Genomic DNA, 18442 nt, shown 5'->3' on the forward strand with positions numbered 1-18442 from the left:
ATTGCTATAACGTTTGTGTAAAGGATTGTTCACACTCGACAATCGTCCCGATTCCCACCATGTATGTATTCCCTGAGCACAATACACGTACATCAGCACCATAATCGTCCCGCCTCTTGCGGGTAGGGTGGGCGGGGGTAACGGGCCGTCGGAAATGACGCGCTTCGTTTCGGCATCGCGTTGAACGCAGTGGCCACCTGCCTCTTTCTCTGGCCGAAATTGAAAGATTGCGCAGGCGCAGCCGCGCGGGAGCGTTGCGCTTCGGGATATTGGAAGAGACTGGCGTTGGTCCTCCTGCGGGGAAGCGTTAGTGACAGCAGGAGGAGGATGTTGGAGGAAGCGGCATTTCAACGTGTGATCGGAACTAGGCCCTAACTTTGGCTGGCCGTTGGTGGCCTGGCGGTTCCCGATGACAAGCCGCGCTCCTGTGATCTCAGGCAGAGGTGCGTCTCTTGAGGAGTTTTCTGAGGCCTTGTTCACTCTGCTCCTTAACCCCAGGGAGACCTGGTTTGACCCAGTGACCGGTTAAGGGATGACGCATACCTCTGTAGTACTTTGTTTTTTTTTGTTAATTTACAATATACCTGAAGACACTTAACAACTGGTTAAATTGATCCCTCGTATCAGCACATATTGTGGGACCTGACTTTATTATATTTAGACAGGTAGATTGTTTATGACAGATGCATAGGATTGTGAGACCGATGCATTCGTTTTGCAGTCAGTCTCGGCCGCAGTTAAGTGGCTTTCTTCCAGTATCAAAATACAATATGATCTTTAAATGCTGATTTCAACTTCCTCGGCTCATGTCTGGTTCTGTAAGAGAAACTAGGACCTCCTTACATTTCCTTTCCGGAAGCATCTACCTGTTGCTTTATGGCTTGAATCTTTATTGTTGCTAATTGTTTTGCAAATACTGCGCTTGGAAAACCTACCATGTTAGCAAATTAAAATAAAAGTTTGATTTATTTTGGCCATTTAAAAGTAATAAAGAAGCAAATAGCGGAGGAAGAAAATACACGTGACTCGATGTCACCCAATGTCCAATGCTGTTATCAGATGATACTTTCACAGTGTTTTAGGAATCATTCCGAGGAAGCTGCTGTTCTTCTTTACTGAGCGAGGACATGGGAATATTGTATTAGTAAGGGGCAAAATACAGTTGTATGGTATTTCAACTATCTAAACGTGCAGACATCGGCTGGCTCTGGCATGTTCTGAGAAGTTGTTCAACAGTTGAATTCAAATTGATCAAGCATATATCAAATATTAGGTTCTTATGCACAAGATCGAATATGTCTCTAATTCAAACATGCCAGTAACATCACCACCATTGTTAAAAGCAGGCTGCTTGCTTTATTATCGTTTGTCAAATTACTTTTCAATAGAAACCTATTTCTCGATTAGCTTTTATTGATGGTAGAGTCTTAAATTGAATTATACTGCCTTCTCAGAACATTAGTGTTTAAAGTCTTCTTAAAAAGTTCCATTATGTCACATCAAATCAGAGCAAGTTGTCACACTATGGGATATTTACTGAAGTGTTACTATTCACATAAGATCTTGATTGCAGACAGGCAAGCTGGCTGGGTTGGAGTGGGGTGTTAGACATTTGCTCATCTCATTTGATCTCCATAAAAAGACTGATGATTACTATTGATTGCAAGCACAACATTTTGTGGCAATTTGTTTCAGGACCAGGACCAGGCCCAGGGCCAGGGAGTTCACATCCTAGTCCATTAGCAGCACAGTCATGTTTGCCAACTACCATGGATAAGACTTATTAGTCTTATAATTGAACTTAGCACGTTCTTCTGAGAAGTTGTTCAACAGTTGAATTCAAATTGATCAAGCATATATCAAATGTTAGGTTCTGATGGTATAGGGGTACTTGTTGATAGGCATGAACTGAATAATCCAAAGTACCTATCTCTGTCATTTATTACTCCATAAATACCTACCATTCAGGTTTCATGCATCAGTGAATAGGAGCTTTTGCAGAATTGTACAGTGTGTCCACAAGGACAAAGATAAGCACTGACTTCACTATTTCACAATCCATTGTTCCCTATTTGTCAGTGAATGATAATTAATTTACATTTTTGTTTAAATGTGAAGCCTTACTAGGGCGATGGTAGAATAACAGTGTAATAATATGCAATACCTTGTGGCTTGATTACATCAGCTCAACATGGTTTCCTAACCAGAAAGGTACTTACTATCTGATTAAAAGTCCAAGTCAAAGACATGATAACCCATGAGTTGAGCAGCTGCACAAATAGTAGTTTTGAGTTGGAAGTCATATCCTTGAAATGATTTTTGACTCACAAGAAAATGCCCTGTTTTAATAAATAATTGTTCAAAGTATATCTATCCATCTATATAAAACACCAAGAGCAATTGTCAATCTACAGTGTTATGTGTAAACTACAGGTTAAGTACACCTTATCTGAAACGCTTGGAGCTGAAAGTGTTTTGGATTTTAGATTTTCTTGGACTTTGTAATATATAATGACTTAGCTTGTGATCACCACAATTTCTGACTCTGAGTTTATGTGCTACTGGTAAGCAGTGTTTGTCTTGCACTTGTTCATCACACATGTGAGTTGATGTACTGTTGGATTTTTATCAGCAACGATCTTGGCAAACTCCAATGAATTTCTCTGCTGCTTTGAGAATAGTAGATGCTTTATTACTGCAAATCTTTAAAAAAAATACTGCTGTCCCTTTTCTTGAATTTCTGCAACCAGCCTGCTGAATATCCAGTTACTATCAATTTTCAGTTCATCGTGGTAGATCTTTGCTTGTTTCATGATCAACGTACAGTTAAACAGCATACGTTCACTCTGCTGACAAATCCACTCCTTCAGTACACAATGGAGATCTTCGTTTACTTGCTTTATGCAGTGTTTTTCTATTTTTCTTTATCTTCTGTTCATGACATTGGTGGGTCACTTCTCAGAATTGTCTGTGGCACACAGAGACCTGTGCATTCCCTGGGAACCTTGTGCAAATTTCCATTTGTGACGTCATGTCTGTGCTCAAAAAAAAAACTTAGGTTTTGGAGGCTTTCTTATTTTGGAGTCTCTGATAAGAGGTACTCAACCTGTACATGAAAAATAATGTAGGGTTACTTCAGAAGCAATGTTTAATGGGCAATTTTCAGCAATTATTTAGACCTCTTTCCAACTGAAAGCACTTGAACAATGGCGTACTAAAATAAAGACTAGACAAGTATTCAAGTGGAAGTCAAATTATTTTCAAATGGATGAATTCAGATGAAATTGGAAATAGCGATATATTTTTATGTAGTAATGGATGCTTCACATTTCTTTTTGTATTCACAGCATTAGAAGATTTCCAGAATGTTGGAGTCTTACGTGACTCCGATCTTGATGAGTTATGTGAATCGTTACATCAAGAATCTGAAACCATCTGATCTTCAGCTGTCATTATGGGGAGGTGATGTGGTGCTGAGTAAACTGGAATTGAAACTTGATGTACTGGAACAGGTACAGACTTGGTTTCAATTTTAATTTGAATGATAATCACTGCTGTTTGAAGTAAATAAGTTTAAAGTTAACAAGTTTTAGAAATTATCTAAGTTAATAAGCACAATAGATTTCAGATTGAACATAAGACCATAAGACATAGGAGCAGAATTAGGCAATTTGGTCCATTGAGTCTGCTCCGCCATTCAATCATGGCTGATCCTTTTTTCCCCCTCCTCAGCCTTCTCCCCATAACCTTTGATGCTGTGTCTAATCAAGAAGCTATCAAGCTCTGTCTTAAGTACACCCAACGACCTGGCCTCTACAACTGCCTGCAGTAATAAATTCCACAAGTTCACCACCCGCTGGCTAAAGAAATTTCTGTGCATCTCTGTTTTAAATGGATGCCCCTCTATCCTGAGGCTGTGCCCTCTTGTCCAAGACTCACCCACCATGGGAAACATATTTTCCACACCTATTGTATCACGGCCTTTCAACATGCAAAAAGTTTCAAAGAGATCCCCCTCATCCTTCTAAACACCAGCGAGTACAGACCGAAAACTATCAAATGTTCCTCATATGATAATCTTTTCATTTCTGGAATCATCCTTATGAACCTCCTCTGAGCCCTCTCCAATGCCAGCACATCTTTTAGATGAGGAGCCCAAAACTGTTCACAGTACTCAAGGCACTGGCTTCACCAGTGCCTTATAAAGCCTCAGCATCGCATCTGTGTTCTTGTATTCTAGGCCTTTTGAAATGAATGCAAACATTGCATTTGCCTTCCTCACCAATGACTCAACCTACGTTAACCTTTAGGTTGTTCTGTACAAGGGATCCCAAGTCCCTTTGCATTTCCCCATTTGGATTTTCTCCCCATTTAGAAAATAGTCTGCACAGTTATTTCTACTACCAAAGTGCATTACCATGCATTTTCCACATTGTATTTCATATGCCACTTTCTTGCCCGTTCTCTTAATCTGTCTAAGTTCTTCTGCTGCCTACTTGTTTGCTCAACACTACCTACCCTTCCACCAATCTTCATATCATCTGCAAACTTGGCAACAAAGCCAACTATTCCATCATCTAAATCATTGATATACGGCATAAAATGAAGTGGTCCCAAAACCGACCTTATGGAACTCCACTAGTCTCTGGCAGCAAACCAGAAAAAGATCTTTTTATTCCCACTCACCGCCTCTTACAAATCAGCCAGTGCTCTAACCATGCCAGTGACTTTCTTGTAATACCATGGGTTCTTAACTTGGTAAGCAGCCTCATTATACAACATCTACTGCATCCCCTTTATCTATCCTATGTGTAATTTCCCCAATGAATTGCAACATGTTCATTGGGCAAGATTTTCCCTTAAGGAAACCAAGCTGACTTTGTTCTATCTTGTCCTATGTCACGAAGTACTCCATACTCTCATCCTTGACAATTGGTTGCAACATCTTCCCAATCAATGAGGTCAGGCTAACTGGTCTATAATTTCCTTTCTGTTCCCTTCTTCCTTTCTTAAAGAGTGAAGTCACATTTGCAATTTTCCAGTCCTCTGGAACCATACCAGAGTCCAATGATTTTTGAAAGATCATTTCTAAAGTCTCCACAATCTTAACTGCTACCTCTTTTAGAACCCTAGAGTACAGTTCATCTGGCCCAGGTGACTTGTGTACCCTTAGGTCTTTCAGCTTTTTGAACACCTTCTCCCTTGTAATAGTAACTGCACTCACTTCTCTTCCCTCACCCCCTTCAACATCCGGCACATTGCTAGTGTCTTTCACAGTGAAGACTGAAGCAAAATACTCATTTAGTTCATCTGTCATCTCCTTGTCCCCCTTTAGTATTTCAATGGCTTCATTTTCTAGCGGTCCTATGTCCACTCTCATCCCTCTTTTATTTTTTTACATGCTTGAAAAACCTTTTACTATCCACTTTAATATTGTTTGCTAGCTTGCTTTCATATTTCATCTTTTCCTTCTTGATGACTCTTAGTTACTTTCTGTAGGTTTTTAAAAGCTTCCCAATCTTCTGTCTTCCCACTAATTTTTGCTTTGTTTTATGTTCTCTCTTTTACTCGTATATCAGCTTTGACTTCCCTTTTCAGCCATGGTTGTACTATTTTGCCATTTGAGTGTTTCTTTGCTTTTGGAATACATCTTCCTCATTTTTCCCAGAAATTCACACTATTGCTGTTCTGCTGTCATCTCTCCCAGTATCTGCTTCCAATTTACTCTGGCCAATTCATCTCTTATACCACTGTAATTTTCTTTATTCCACTTAAATACTGCTACGTCAGACTTTATGTTCTCCCTATCAAGTTTGAAGTTAAACTCAATCATATTGTGATCATTGTCTCCTAAGGGTTCTTTTACCTTAAGCTCCCTAATTGCCTTCAGTAATTGTTCATTACTGGAGAACATAATTGTTCATTATATACCTCCCAATCTAGTACAGCTGATCCCCTAGTAGGCTCAACAACAAAGTGCTCTAAAAATCCATCTTGCAGGTATTCAACAAACTCTCTCTTGAGATCCATTACCAACCTGATTTTCCCAATTGACATGCATGTTGAAATCTCCCATGACAATCAAAACATTGCCCTTTTGACATGCCTTTTTGTATTTCCCACTGTAATCTGTGTCCACATCCCAGCTACTGCTGCGAGGCCTGCCATCAGGGTCCTTTTACCCTTGCAGTTTCTTAACTCAACCCACAGGGATTCAACATCTTCCAATATTATGTCACATCTTTCCACTGATTTGATACCAATTTTTACCAGCAGAGCCACGCCATGGCCTCTGCCTACCTTCCTGTCCCTCCAATACAATGTGTAATCTTGAATGTTCAGCTCCCAACTACAACCATCCTTCAGCCACAATTCAGTGATGGCCACAACATTATACCTGACAATCTGTAATAGTGCAACAAGATCATCCGACTTATTTCTTGTACTTTGTGCATTGAGATATATCACTTTGAGTACTGTATTTGCTATCTTTTTCATTCTGCATCCCCAATGCACTTTTACTCACGCTGCTGGCTGCATTTTCATCCTATCATTTGCCTCCCTTTCCTCACAGTCTGACTGCATGCTATCTTTGCCTTTTTACCATCTGTCTTATCCTGAGGCCCTTCACTCTGGTCTCCCCCCCCCCCCCCCCGCCAAATTATTCTAAACCCTCCCCATCAGCTCCAGCAAACCTGCCTACGAGAATATTGGTCCCTCTAGAGTCAGGGTGCAACCCATCATTTTTGAATAGGTCATACCTCCCCCAGAAGAGATCCCAATGATTCACGAACCTGAGGCCCTGTCCCCTGCACCAGCTTCTTAGCCATGTATTAATCTGCCAAATCATTCTGTTTCTACCTTCACTGGCACGTGGCACAGGCAGCAATCCAGAAATTACTACCCTGGATGTCCTGCTTCTCTGCTTTCTACCTAGCTCTGTAAATTCTCTTTTCAGGATCTCTTTGCTTTTCCTTCCTATGGCATTGGTACAAATATATATACGAAGACATCTGGCTGCTCTCCCTCCCTCTCCAAAATACTGTGGATGCGATCTGAGATGTCCCTGACCCTGGCAGCAGGGAGGCAGCATACCATTAGGGAATCCCGTTCACATCCACAGAACTTCCTGAGTATTGATTTCCCCCTCTTCCCCCTCTTCCCCCTCTTCCCCCTCTTCCCCCTCTTCCCCCTCTTCCCCCTCTTCCCCCTCTTCCCCCCTTACCCCCTTCCCCCCTTACCCCCTTACCCCCCTTCCCCCCCTTTCCCCCCTTCCCCCTTTCCCCCCTTCCCCCTTTCCCCCCTTCCCCCTTTCCCCCCTTCCCCCTTTCCCCCCTTCCCCCCTTCCCCCTTCCCCCCTTCCCCCCTTCCCCCCTTCCCCCCTTCCCCCCTCCCCCTCCCCCTTCCCCCCTTCCCCCCTTCCCCCCTTCCCCCCTTCCCCCCTTCCCCCCTTCCCCCCTTCCCCCCTTCCCCCCTTCCCCCCTCTTCTCCCCTCTTCTCCCCTCTTCTCCCCTCTTCCCCTGCACCACAGACCTATGCTCAGTGCCAGTAACTTGGTCTCCATAGCATTCCCCTGGTAGGTCATCCCCCAGAACAGTATCCAGAATGGTATACTTATTAATGAGAGGAATGGTCACGGGGTGCTCTGCGCTAACTGCCTATTCACATTTATATTTCTCCTGACAATCACCCAGCTCCTCACCTCCTGCAACTTAGGGATGACGTAGGTCCCTTGGAAGACGAGAAGGGGAAATTGATATTGGGTGATAAGAAAATGGCTGAGGCATTGAACGACTATTTTGTGTTGAAATAGTGATGAGCAAACTAGAGGGTCTGAAGATAGATAGGTCCCCTGGTCCTGATGGGATGCATCCCAGGGTGCTGAGGGAATTGGTGGAGGTTATAGTAGACGCATTGGTAATCATTTACCAAAATTCTCTAGACTCTGGGCAAGTCCCGGCAGATTGGAAGACGGCAAATGTCACGCCACTTTTTAAAAAATGATATAGGCAAAAGACGGGCAACTATAGGCCAGTTAGCTTAACATCTGTAGTCGGGAAAATGCTTGAAGTTGTCATTAAGGAAGAAATAGTGAAACATTTAGAAAGGAATGGTTCCATTAGATAGATGCAGCACGGATTCAGAAAGGGCAGGTCCTGTTTGACAAACTTATTGGAGTTCTTTGATGACATAATGAGTGCAGTGGATAGAGGGGAACAGGTGAATGTCTTATACTTGGATTTCCAGAAGGTGTTCGATAAGGTGCCGCACAAGAGACTTTTAAATAAGATACGGATGCATGGAGTCAGAGGAAGCGTATTGTCATGTATAGTGGATTGGTTAACCATAGAAGGCAGATAATTGGTATAAATGTGTGTTTCTCCGTTTGGCAGTCAGTGGTGAGTGGGATGCCGCGGGGGTCAGTGCTGGGCCTGCAGCTGTTTACCATTTACATTGATGATTTAGAAGAGGGGACTGAGTGTAGGGTAGCAAAATTTGCTGATGATACTAAACTGAGTGGAAAAGCAAATTGTACAGATGATGTGGAGAGTCTGTAGAGGGATATAGATAGGCTAAGTGAGTGGGTCAAGGTCTGGCAGATGAGATACAACGTTGGTAAATGCGAGATCATCCACTTTGGAAGGAATAATAGAAGAGCAGATTATTATTTAAATGTTGAAAGATTGCAGCATGCTGTTGTGCAGAGGGACTTGGGAGTACTTGTTCATGAATTGCAAAAAGTTGGCTTGCAGGTGCAACAGGTTATTAAGAAGGAAAACGGAATATTGGCCTTCATTGCTTGAGGGATTGAATTCAAGAGTCGGGCGGGGGGGGGGGGTCATGCTGCAACTATACAGGGTACTGTTGAGACCGCACCTGGAGTACTGGGTGTAGTTCTGGTCTCTATACTTGAGAAAGGATATACTGGCTTTGGAGGCAGTGCAAAGGAGATTCACTAGGTTGATTCCAGAGATGAAGGGGTTAACTTAGGAGGAGAGATTGAATCGCCTGCAAGTATACTCTCTGGAATTCAGAAGAATGAGGGGATCTTATAGAAACTTACAACATTTTGAAAGGGATAGATAAGATAGAAGTCGGAAAGTTGCTTCCATTGGTAGGTGAGACTAGAACTAGGGGTCAATGCCTCAAGATTCAGGGGAGAAGATTTAGGACAGAGATGAAGAGAAACTGTTTTTCTCAGAGAGTGGTGAATCTGTGGAATTCTCTGCCCAGGGAATTAGCTGAGGCTTCTTCACTAAATATATTTAAGACACAGTTAGATAGATTTTTACATAAGTAGGGGAATTAAGGGTTATGGGGAAAAGGCAGGTAGATGGAGCTGAGTTTACGGACAGATCAGCCATGATCTTATTGAATGACGGGGCAGGCTCGATGGGTCAGATGGCCTACTCCTGCTCCTATTTCTTATGTTCTTATGACTACTTCCCTGTAGCTCTGATCATTTATCCCCTCACTCTCCTGTACAAGCAGAAGGTCATCTAGCTGCTGTTCTAGATCCCTAACACGGTGTTTGAGGAGCTGCAGCTGGATGCACTTCACATTGATATAGTTACCTGGGAGACTCTTGACATGGAGAATGATATAGTTACCTGGGAGCATCTGACATGGAGAATGCACAACAGCCATTTACTACACTAGGTACAGTAAGAGAGTAAAAAAGGAACCTTACAGAAACTTACTCAGAGTCCATGCCTCTTTCGAGCTGAAGCCTCCTTGGACATGTTAGAATGGCTGATCAGTGATCATTTGCTACTATTTATAGCTCTATGAATATAGTTGAAAATCATTTCCACAATAAAATAAAATTTGTATCATACTATTTTATGGTTAGTTGAACTTGGGTTACTTTCACCATTTTTAGTTGCCCTAGTGGAGGAAAAATTAACTGCAGTTAAATTTGTTAAACATAACAATGTGAATACTCTATTTTCAATTTGTTTTGCAAGGCTTTAATCGAAAAAAAAGTATATATAGCACTGTTCTTGCCTTTTGAATGTTTGAGTAATCTTCGATAAATGTATTGTTTGTGAAATATTTTTTTTCATTTAAATAACTCACGATGTTATTTGTATAAATATGTGAATTGCATACGTCATCAATCTTCCACGTGATATGTGTGCACCTCACTTAAAGTAAATTCCTTTGCTTTGAAGTTACAAAACATAGCATTGGTGACGAAGTATTTTTAAAACAAACTCGAGACGGCTAGCGACATGATGTACTGTGAGACGTTTGAACGAAGGAAACACAGCTCAGAATGCACAGAGGCTGTTGGAGTTTAAAAATAAAAGCAGCGCAGCACTTCTTCTTTGGAAGGGAAGACATGATCAAGTTTTTAAAAAAAAAGTCAGAAAACTGAAATTCAACGGCTCATGAAGAATGACTTCTGGGTGATAACCATCTATTTAAAAATGCAGTAATGGCTGGCAGCATCAGAAAGATTGACACATTCGATTACATAACAGATAATTGGACTTTATATACTGAGCAAATTTAACAGTATTTTGAAGCAAATGAAATGGGCAATGAGAAATAAGTACCAATTTTGCTGAGTGCATTGGGTTTAAAGGCATAGAGTTTGCTTTGAAGTTTAACTGCTCCGACCAAACGAGCAGAAATGACCTATTGTCAAAGTAGTGCAGGCATATTTAGAATCGAAGCCATTGTTGATTACAGAATGCTTTAGATTTCATAAGTGGAATCAAAAGAAAGGGGAGTCCATTTCTGTGTACGTGGCTGAATTGAAGAGCTCATCTGAGCATTGTCAGTTTGGTAATGGGCTTAATGATACACTAAGAGATTATTTAGTTTGTGGAATCTTACAATAAAGCATTCAAAAACAGTTTACGTTTAAAAGAGGAGTTGAAATTGCTGTTTCAATGGAAACCTCAGACAGAGACACAGCTGAGTTGCAGTTAGGAATGAAAGTGAACATAAACAAAATTGCAACATATAAACAGAAACTGGCCTGGCTGAACAAACTGTGTTACCATTGTAGCAGTAGCTCATGTGCACCAGACCAATGTAGGTTTAAAGGCAAAACTTATGGAAAGTGCTACAAAGTAAGGCACCTACAAAGAGTATGTCAGGCAAAGATAAATGGACTGCACAGAGAAGAGAAAGAGATTGAAAAGCCAAGTTGCAATTTCAAAAAAGCACTAATCTAATGCTGTTGATGAAAAATCGGATAATAATGAGAGTCACACAGGACTAAGCAGCCATGAGATTTACAGGGTGAAAACTAACAATAGACAAGCAATTTGGCTTATGCCAAAAGTAAAGGGAGCAATAGAAAGATTAATAAGAGAATACTCAAGTGAACTAAGTGGACCTTCCCAAGCTCAAGATTCACAAACTAGAAGAAGAAAAAGGAGGGAAAAGATAGAGAGAAGGAATGTGAAGAGAAAGAGAATGATGTAAAAGAGAGAAGGAATGTGAGAAAGAAAGAAGAAAGGGATCGAAGTAGATCCAGAGAGAGAAAAGGAGAAGAAAGGTATCCAGAGCTGTCAGTGCTAATTCCTACAGTCTCAGAGTCAACTCTTACAACCACCAAGGAGGAGGCCCCAAAATGTGTGATTGTTTTCACAGCCACAAGTCTCACCTGCAAGCAGAGTGACCTCCCTTGTCAGAGAAGATGTTATCCCACAAGAATAGGAAAGCTTCTACAGTAATTAAATCTTTAGGCCTGAATGGGACAATCTTAAATTTAACTTGCTGTGGATGTCTGTATATAGTTGAGATGCATTTTCTATTGACTTGGAGCTTATGGCTAAGCAGGGAGGAGTGTTATGCATTTAATATTTCAGCAATATTGTACATATATTACTCTTAGTTTAAATAACTCATTGCAGGTTACATGTATAAATATGTGAAATGCATACATCAAGTTACCATGTAATACATCCATGCCTTGCCTTAAGTAAACTCTTAAGTTAGACCCGCATTTTAGACTCCCGTGGCTTCCTTTGAACCAGTTTAATGTTTTGAAGTTACAAGACATAACAATAGCTCTTGACTTCAAGGATGAGAGAGAAATTTACATTTTTGGAGTATATGAACTTTATAACTGAAAAAAAAGTAAGATAATTTATAGAGTCAAATAATTGTTCCAAGAATACATTTACTCTTAATACAATGTTTTTCTTTTTTAAGGAGCAAGTGGTATCTGTAGGTATGTCAGCTTCAAGATGATAATTATTATTAATCTGACTTGTATGTCTTACCTGGTCCTTGTTTTACTCTATGGGCATTTCATACAGTTTGTAATTGCTATTGTAACCAGAAATATATTTTCCATCTACCAATTAGGCTACTTCCCTGCCGACAATAATTCCAAGAAGTAATAGATGCCACCTTGATTAATTTATCAGCCTTGGTCACTTGTTTCCACTTTTCTTTCTCAATGTACATTTCTTTCAAAGATTATATTTAAACTTCACACACATTTCTTTGGGTGCATTGAAAACAAATGTCAAGTAATTATTTTTGTATAGTGTCTGTCACAGTACCACTTCATAATTATGCATATGGGAGATGTAAGAAAAGATTGTTCAAGTGTAATATAACAGTGTGATACATTTTCTAGTCAATCTGAAATGTTTACAAGAAGCATGGGAACCGGGGCCCTTATGTACCAAAGGGAGCACCAGAACCGGGGCTCTGGTGTGATGAAGAGAGCATGGGAACTAGAACCCTGGTGTGACAACAGATGTGTCAGAACCAGTTCCAGGTGTGTTGAAGGGAGTATGGGAATCACTCCCCCCCTACCCCCCCCCCCCCGTTTCACCTGCCCCACTTTTTGTTTTTCTCTGTTTTGCTGGCGCTCTCACCCTTTTCCCTTCCCCCACCTTCATGATCTGCCCATCACCTCACTCTGGTTCCCCACCTCTTTCCCTTTATTCCATAGTCCACGATACTTGCCTTTCAGTTTCTTTCTTCTTCAGCCCTTTACCTCGTCCACCCTTCACCCCCCAGCTTCTCACATCATCACCCCCCTCCCACCCACCCACCTTTCCCCTCAGCTGCCTTCATCTATCATGTACCTTGTACTTCTCCCCCTCCCCTTGCCTTCTTATTTTAGTTTCTGCCACCTTCCTTTCCAATCCTGATGAAGGGTTTCAGCCTGAAACATCGACTGTTTATTTCCCTCCATAGATGCTGCTTGACCGGCTGAGTACCTTCAGCATTTTGTGTGTGTTGGATGAGAACTAGCACTTAATTAGTCAGATGCTGAACTGTCTGGATTCCTGAACAACAGGATAGTGGGTTATTGGAATTCTACCAGGTTTCTCAGTAACTATATTTATTTGTCCCTTCTGTTCCCTCTACATTTCCCTCCTTCTGCAATCAACAAAGGAACAACAAAAGCACTTGGGAGAACTTAGGCCCTGACTACTGTTTCTCTGCTTTGAGTTATTTCCAAGCATTGAGTACTGCTTTCAAACTCCTTCACTTCTGATTTTTCATCAGTTCTGTTGTTGATAGATACTATAAAGAGAGCTGCTGGTTGAGCACCCACTGGTGAATGACCAGGGAGACATGTTTCTGGCTGCTGATTATAAATGGAGATAGTACAGGTTAAGCACCACTTATTTGAAATACTCGGGGCTGGAAGTGTTTTAAATTTCAAACTTCTTTGAATTTTGGAATACTTACATTTATATAAAAAGAACCTAAAACTTTTCTGCTAAATTAGTGAACGTACCTTCACAGATACTATGTAAGCAAGGTATCATATTCAGTTTCTTTACACCTTGCCACATAATAACATATACCTAATAATTTTTGTTTGAAATTTGAAGTCCTTTATTTCAATAGTTGATCATTGTATTGTATGTTGTTTTACAGTGAACAAAACATTTAATGTCAAATGTACTGTTTTACAGGAGTTGAAATTACCATTCACCTTTTTGAGTGGACAAATTCATGAGTTAAGGATTCATGTGCCATGGACAAAGTTGGGTTCTGAGCCTGTTGTTATCACCATAAATACTATGGAATGTATTCTAAAGCTAAAAGATGATGCACATGTAAGTTAGCATTGGATATTTATATTCATTATTTACTATTGTCAAAATGTGAATTATTTCCTTTAACCTTTGAATTCTTAAATCATCCTTTTACTGAAAACTACTTTTTAAGGCACGGATAGATAAGAGAAGTAATAAGAAAACAATAAGATTTATTGAAATGGCCAACACCCAAGGAATATAATAATAAAAACTAATATTTTTTGGTTTTCTATTGATGAGATTTTATGAATGAGGACTGTTTGAATATTGTTGAAACGTGTGGAAATAAAGTAGGTCAACATTGCAACAAAGTTAGGAAAAATATTTTGTTTGGAATGGAATTGAAAACATACAGGATGTATCTGCAGTTGGTCCCTTATTTATTAACATAAATTATTCCTGTGCTTATAGAATCATCATATGAAGGAATCAGTCAATATAATAATGAGATTAAACTGAAGTCTGGAAGATTTAATTAGAGATTAAATACATTGAATTGTATGGAATAACTACTTGATAACGTGGATAGTCTTTGTTTCTTTAAGTATCAATACTTAAAATCTAGGAAGAGTAGGAGTTAGAACAACGGCGGGGGGGAGGGCGGGAGGCGGTTCCAAGGTTAATTAAAATATGCTTTTGAAAAAGTTACCAAACTTAAATAGTTTTATAGTAATAATTGGTTGGTGGGGTGGAGATATGTCTCTACCAAAGGATGTGTAAGGTGTTCCTTCCCACTGCTAGCTTGCAGGTCACCTTTGGGCAAGGTGTAACACCTGATTAGCTCCCTGATCAGGGTCACATAAAGCCATGGGAGCAGGTGGTGGATTGTCGTATGAGCAACTGGTGCATATCGCAAGTCTTGGTTATGTGACCACTGATGCCAGGCAGACAGTTTCTGAGGAGTATTGATTGTGCCTGGGGTCACCAGTTTTGTAAAGACACTGCCCAGAAGAAGGCAATAGCAAACCACTTCCGTTGAAAAATTTGCAAAAAAACAACTATTGTCACGGATGGAAGACCATGATCGCCCATGTCATACGACATGGCACATAATGATGATAACTAATAAATTGTCATACTGAGTGATCACTTACCAGTTTTGAAGAAAAGAAATGAATGCACAATGATGCTTGTATGTCAGAATTACGTGAGATCATGTCACAGCAATTGGGGTTGCAGGCACCATGAAGGGTAAGAGATTTTGGGAGAGCTAGTTGTAGATAGTAATAAGAACTGAAAATGCTAGAAATAAATACTCTTCAGCTCAGGAGCATCCCACATTCCAAAGACCTAGGGGTTAGAGTTTGTAAGTTGTGGGCATGTTATTTTGGTGTCAGAAACTTATGGACTTCCCACAGCACATATTTGAACTGTGTTGGTCATTGATGCAAATGACACTGTATATTTCAGTGTTTCAATGTACATGTGATAAATAAGGCTAATCTTTATGAGGAGAGGATATGTGAAAATAGGTGAGATCAGCTGCTGGAGTGAAGATGATTCTTGCCAAAAATTCCTAAATGTTTTACTTCCTATGTGAAAGGTAATGATACAAGGTAGGATCATGAAATGGATTAAAATGTACAAGTGAGGGCATAAGTTAGCAGTATATTTGAGAATAATGAATATTTAGCAGATCCTATACTTGTAGTATTTTGTTGTTAACATGTCTGTCTGTTAACCTTTTTACCTTTAAGCTATCGTCCTTCTCTAAACCATTTTTTTCGGTTGACCTCTTGGCCATCAGCTCTATTCTCTGCTTCCATGACTTGGTGTCAAATTTTGTTTGATAATGCTGCTGTGAAGCATCTTGGGTTGTTTTATTATGTTGAAGGTTCTATATGGGTTCAAGTTGTTATGGAGTTGCTCATTTTTATCTAGCAGGGAACAGACGAAGTATTGGATTAATCTGTCACCTGAAAGATAGCTGAAAAAAAAATTGAATGTTTATGTAACACTGATAAAGCCAAACAGGAGTATTGCACACAATTTCGGTTAAAGTATTTCAGAAAAAAATTAAAGGTCTAATGGGGTTGAACAAAAGACTTGCTGGAAGGGTTTCAGGAATATAGCCCCTCTCTTGTTTACGATAGGGCTCTGTTCCTGAGAATTGTTTCTAACTTGAACAGTTTGCAAGTCAGAAATATGCCAGTCCGGCAATATATTTAAATAAAAATATAGGCCAAGCAAGGACAATGTGCACTTAAACCTGGACAATAAACTTAATTCAAATTTCTCTGATTCTCTGTGGCACTGATTTTGCCACAGACAGGATTCCCACATGGTAGAAGACACTTGCAATGCTGCTGTAGCTGGCAATTTCATCTTGCAAGGTTTCCCAATGCTTGTTTGTAAGGTGGGCATTCATAACCTTACATTGATCTAAGCTCTAATCCATTTTTCATTTTTCAGCCCATCTGTCTAACTGATCAAGATCTCTTTGCATTTCATTATTACTTGCTTCATTATCAATAAGACCACTAAATTAGTATCATCAGCAAATTTGTGAAGGATGCTATATACGTTACATTCATATCCAAATAATTAACATAAATAATGAACAGTATGAGTCCCACACTGACCCTTGGGGCACTTCACTAGCCACGGGCCTTCAGTTGGCGAATCAATCTTCAACCATCACTTGATACTTATCATCGAGCCAATTCTGAATTCACCTTGCAAGCTTTCCCTGAATCCCATGTGACCTAACCTTCCAGGTCAGCCTGCTATGTGGAATTTTGTCAAAGGACTTTTTAGAAGTTTGTATAGACAACACCCACTGTCCTACCAACACCTAACCACTCAGCTCCCTCTTTCAAAAGCTCCAAAAAATTTGTCAGGCATGACCTCCCCCACGCAAAGCCATTCTGACTATTCCTATTGCAGCAAACGAGAAAATTTTCAGATGCTGGAAATCCAAGCAACACACACAAAATGCTGGAGGAACTCAGCAGGCCAGGCAGCATCCATGGGAAAAAATACAATTTATGTTTTGGGCAGTAACCCTTCATCAGTCCCGTATATTTGTTGATCTACATTGTTGGAAAATGCATGGCCATGCACTTTGATACTAGAAATAAATGTGCAGATTATTTTCTAAACGGGGAGAAAATCCGAAAATCTGGGATGATAAGGGACTTAGGAGTCCTTGTGTAGACCACCCTGAAGCTTAACTTGCAGGTTGAGTCAGTGGTGAGGAAGGCAAATGCAATGTTAGCATTTCAAGAGGTCTAGAATACAAGAGCAGGGATGTAATGCTGAGGCTTTATAAAGCCTCACCTTGAGTAGTGTGAGCAGTTTTGGATTCCTCATCAAAGAAGAGATGTGCTGGCATTGGAGAGGGTTCAGAGGAGGTTTACAAAGATGATTCTGGGAATGAAAGGGTTATCATACGATGAATGTTGATAGAGGGGCGTTCACTTAAAATAGAGATGCGGAGGAACTTCTTCAGCTAGAGAGTGGTGAATTTGTGGAATTTATTATGACAGGCAGCTGTGGAGACCAGGTGTATTTAAGGCAGAGATTGGTAGGTTCTTGATTGGACACGGCACCTAAGCTTATGGGGAGAAGGCTGGCAAGTAGGGCTGAGGAGGGGAGAAAAGGATCAGCCATGATTAAATGCTGGAGCATACTTGATGGGCCAAATGGCCTAATTTTGCTTCGATGTCTTATGGTCTTATGGTCTACCGGTCTACCAGGTTCCTCTTTTAATGAGCATTCCTTGCCACAGTACCGTTTATTGTACGTGTCCTATGCCTATTTGACTGACATTTTTGTCCATCTATAGTGATTTCATTTTTATGCACTAGTTCTATATCCTTCTATACCTTGCCTGTCTAAGAGTGTTTCTAAATGTTTCTTAAATAATTTTGATGCCACCATTGCCTCTGGCAGTGAGTTCCAGATATCAAGCACTCTTTAGAAAAAAAACTTTCTCCTCAGTTGACCTTTAAAACTCTTTTCTTGCACATTGTTTTTGATACTACTGCCACAAGAAAAAGTTTATGGCTACTTTTCTCATATATGTTTCGTTTTATAATTTTTTATATACCATTATCAGGTCATCCTTTAGCCTCATTTCCTCAAGTAAAAACAAACTTCGTTTGTTCAATCTCGCCCATAGCTAAAGTCCTCCAATACGGACAACAGCCTGTTGGACTGGAGACAGAAATGGTTGTGTCTTGAAATGTCGGATGTTTTCCCCGCAGATGCTGCTTGACCTGCTGAGTTCTTCCAACTTGTCCTTCATACTGACCTGCTTTTTATTGTCCATATATCTTTTCCTGAAGTCACTATCTTCATTTTTGTTCTCTTTGAAAATAAAATATGCAGATAGATGCATATTACCAAAATCAACATAATGTTCATTTTAGGAGTTGAAGTTAAAATAGAAAGGAATACGCTTAATC

The 18442-nt window shown here is 40.2% G+C and overlaps 1 protein-coding gene across 15 annotated transcripts in view; it reads left to right on the top strand.

The window, feature by feature from the left end:
- The first annotated feature begins 251 nt into the window (after nt 1-251).
- The window catches only part of LOC140197714 (intermembrane lipid transfer protein VPS13B-like), a 1066299-nt gene continuing 1048108 nt past the window's right edge, over nt 252-18442 (top strand). For all 15 annotated transcript variants that reach the window (XR_011886009.1, XM_072258131.1, XM_072258103.1 and 12 more), the window contains exons 1-3: nt 252-443; nt 3348-3512; nt 13908-14051. Coding sequence is in view for 14 of the 15 variants with exons in the window: in XM_072258131.1 (XP_072114232.1) it covers nt 3366-3512; nt 13908-14051 (291 nt within the window). In the remaining variant the exon portion in view is untranslated. The remainder of the gene's footprint in view (nt 444-3347; nt 3513-13907; nt 14052-18442) is intronic.

This window comes from Mobula birostris, chromosome 1, assembly GCF_030028105.1.
Source record: "Mobula birostris isolate sMobBir1 chromosome 1, sMobBir1.hap1, whole genome shotgun sequence".
NCBI lineage: Eukaryota > Metazoa > Chordata > Chondrichthyes > Myliobatiformes > Myliobatidae > Mobula > Mobula birostris.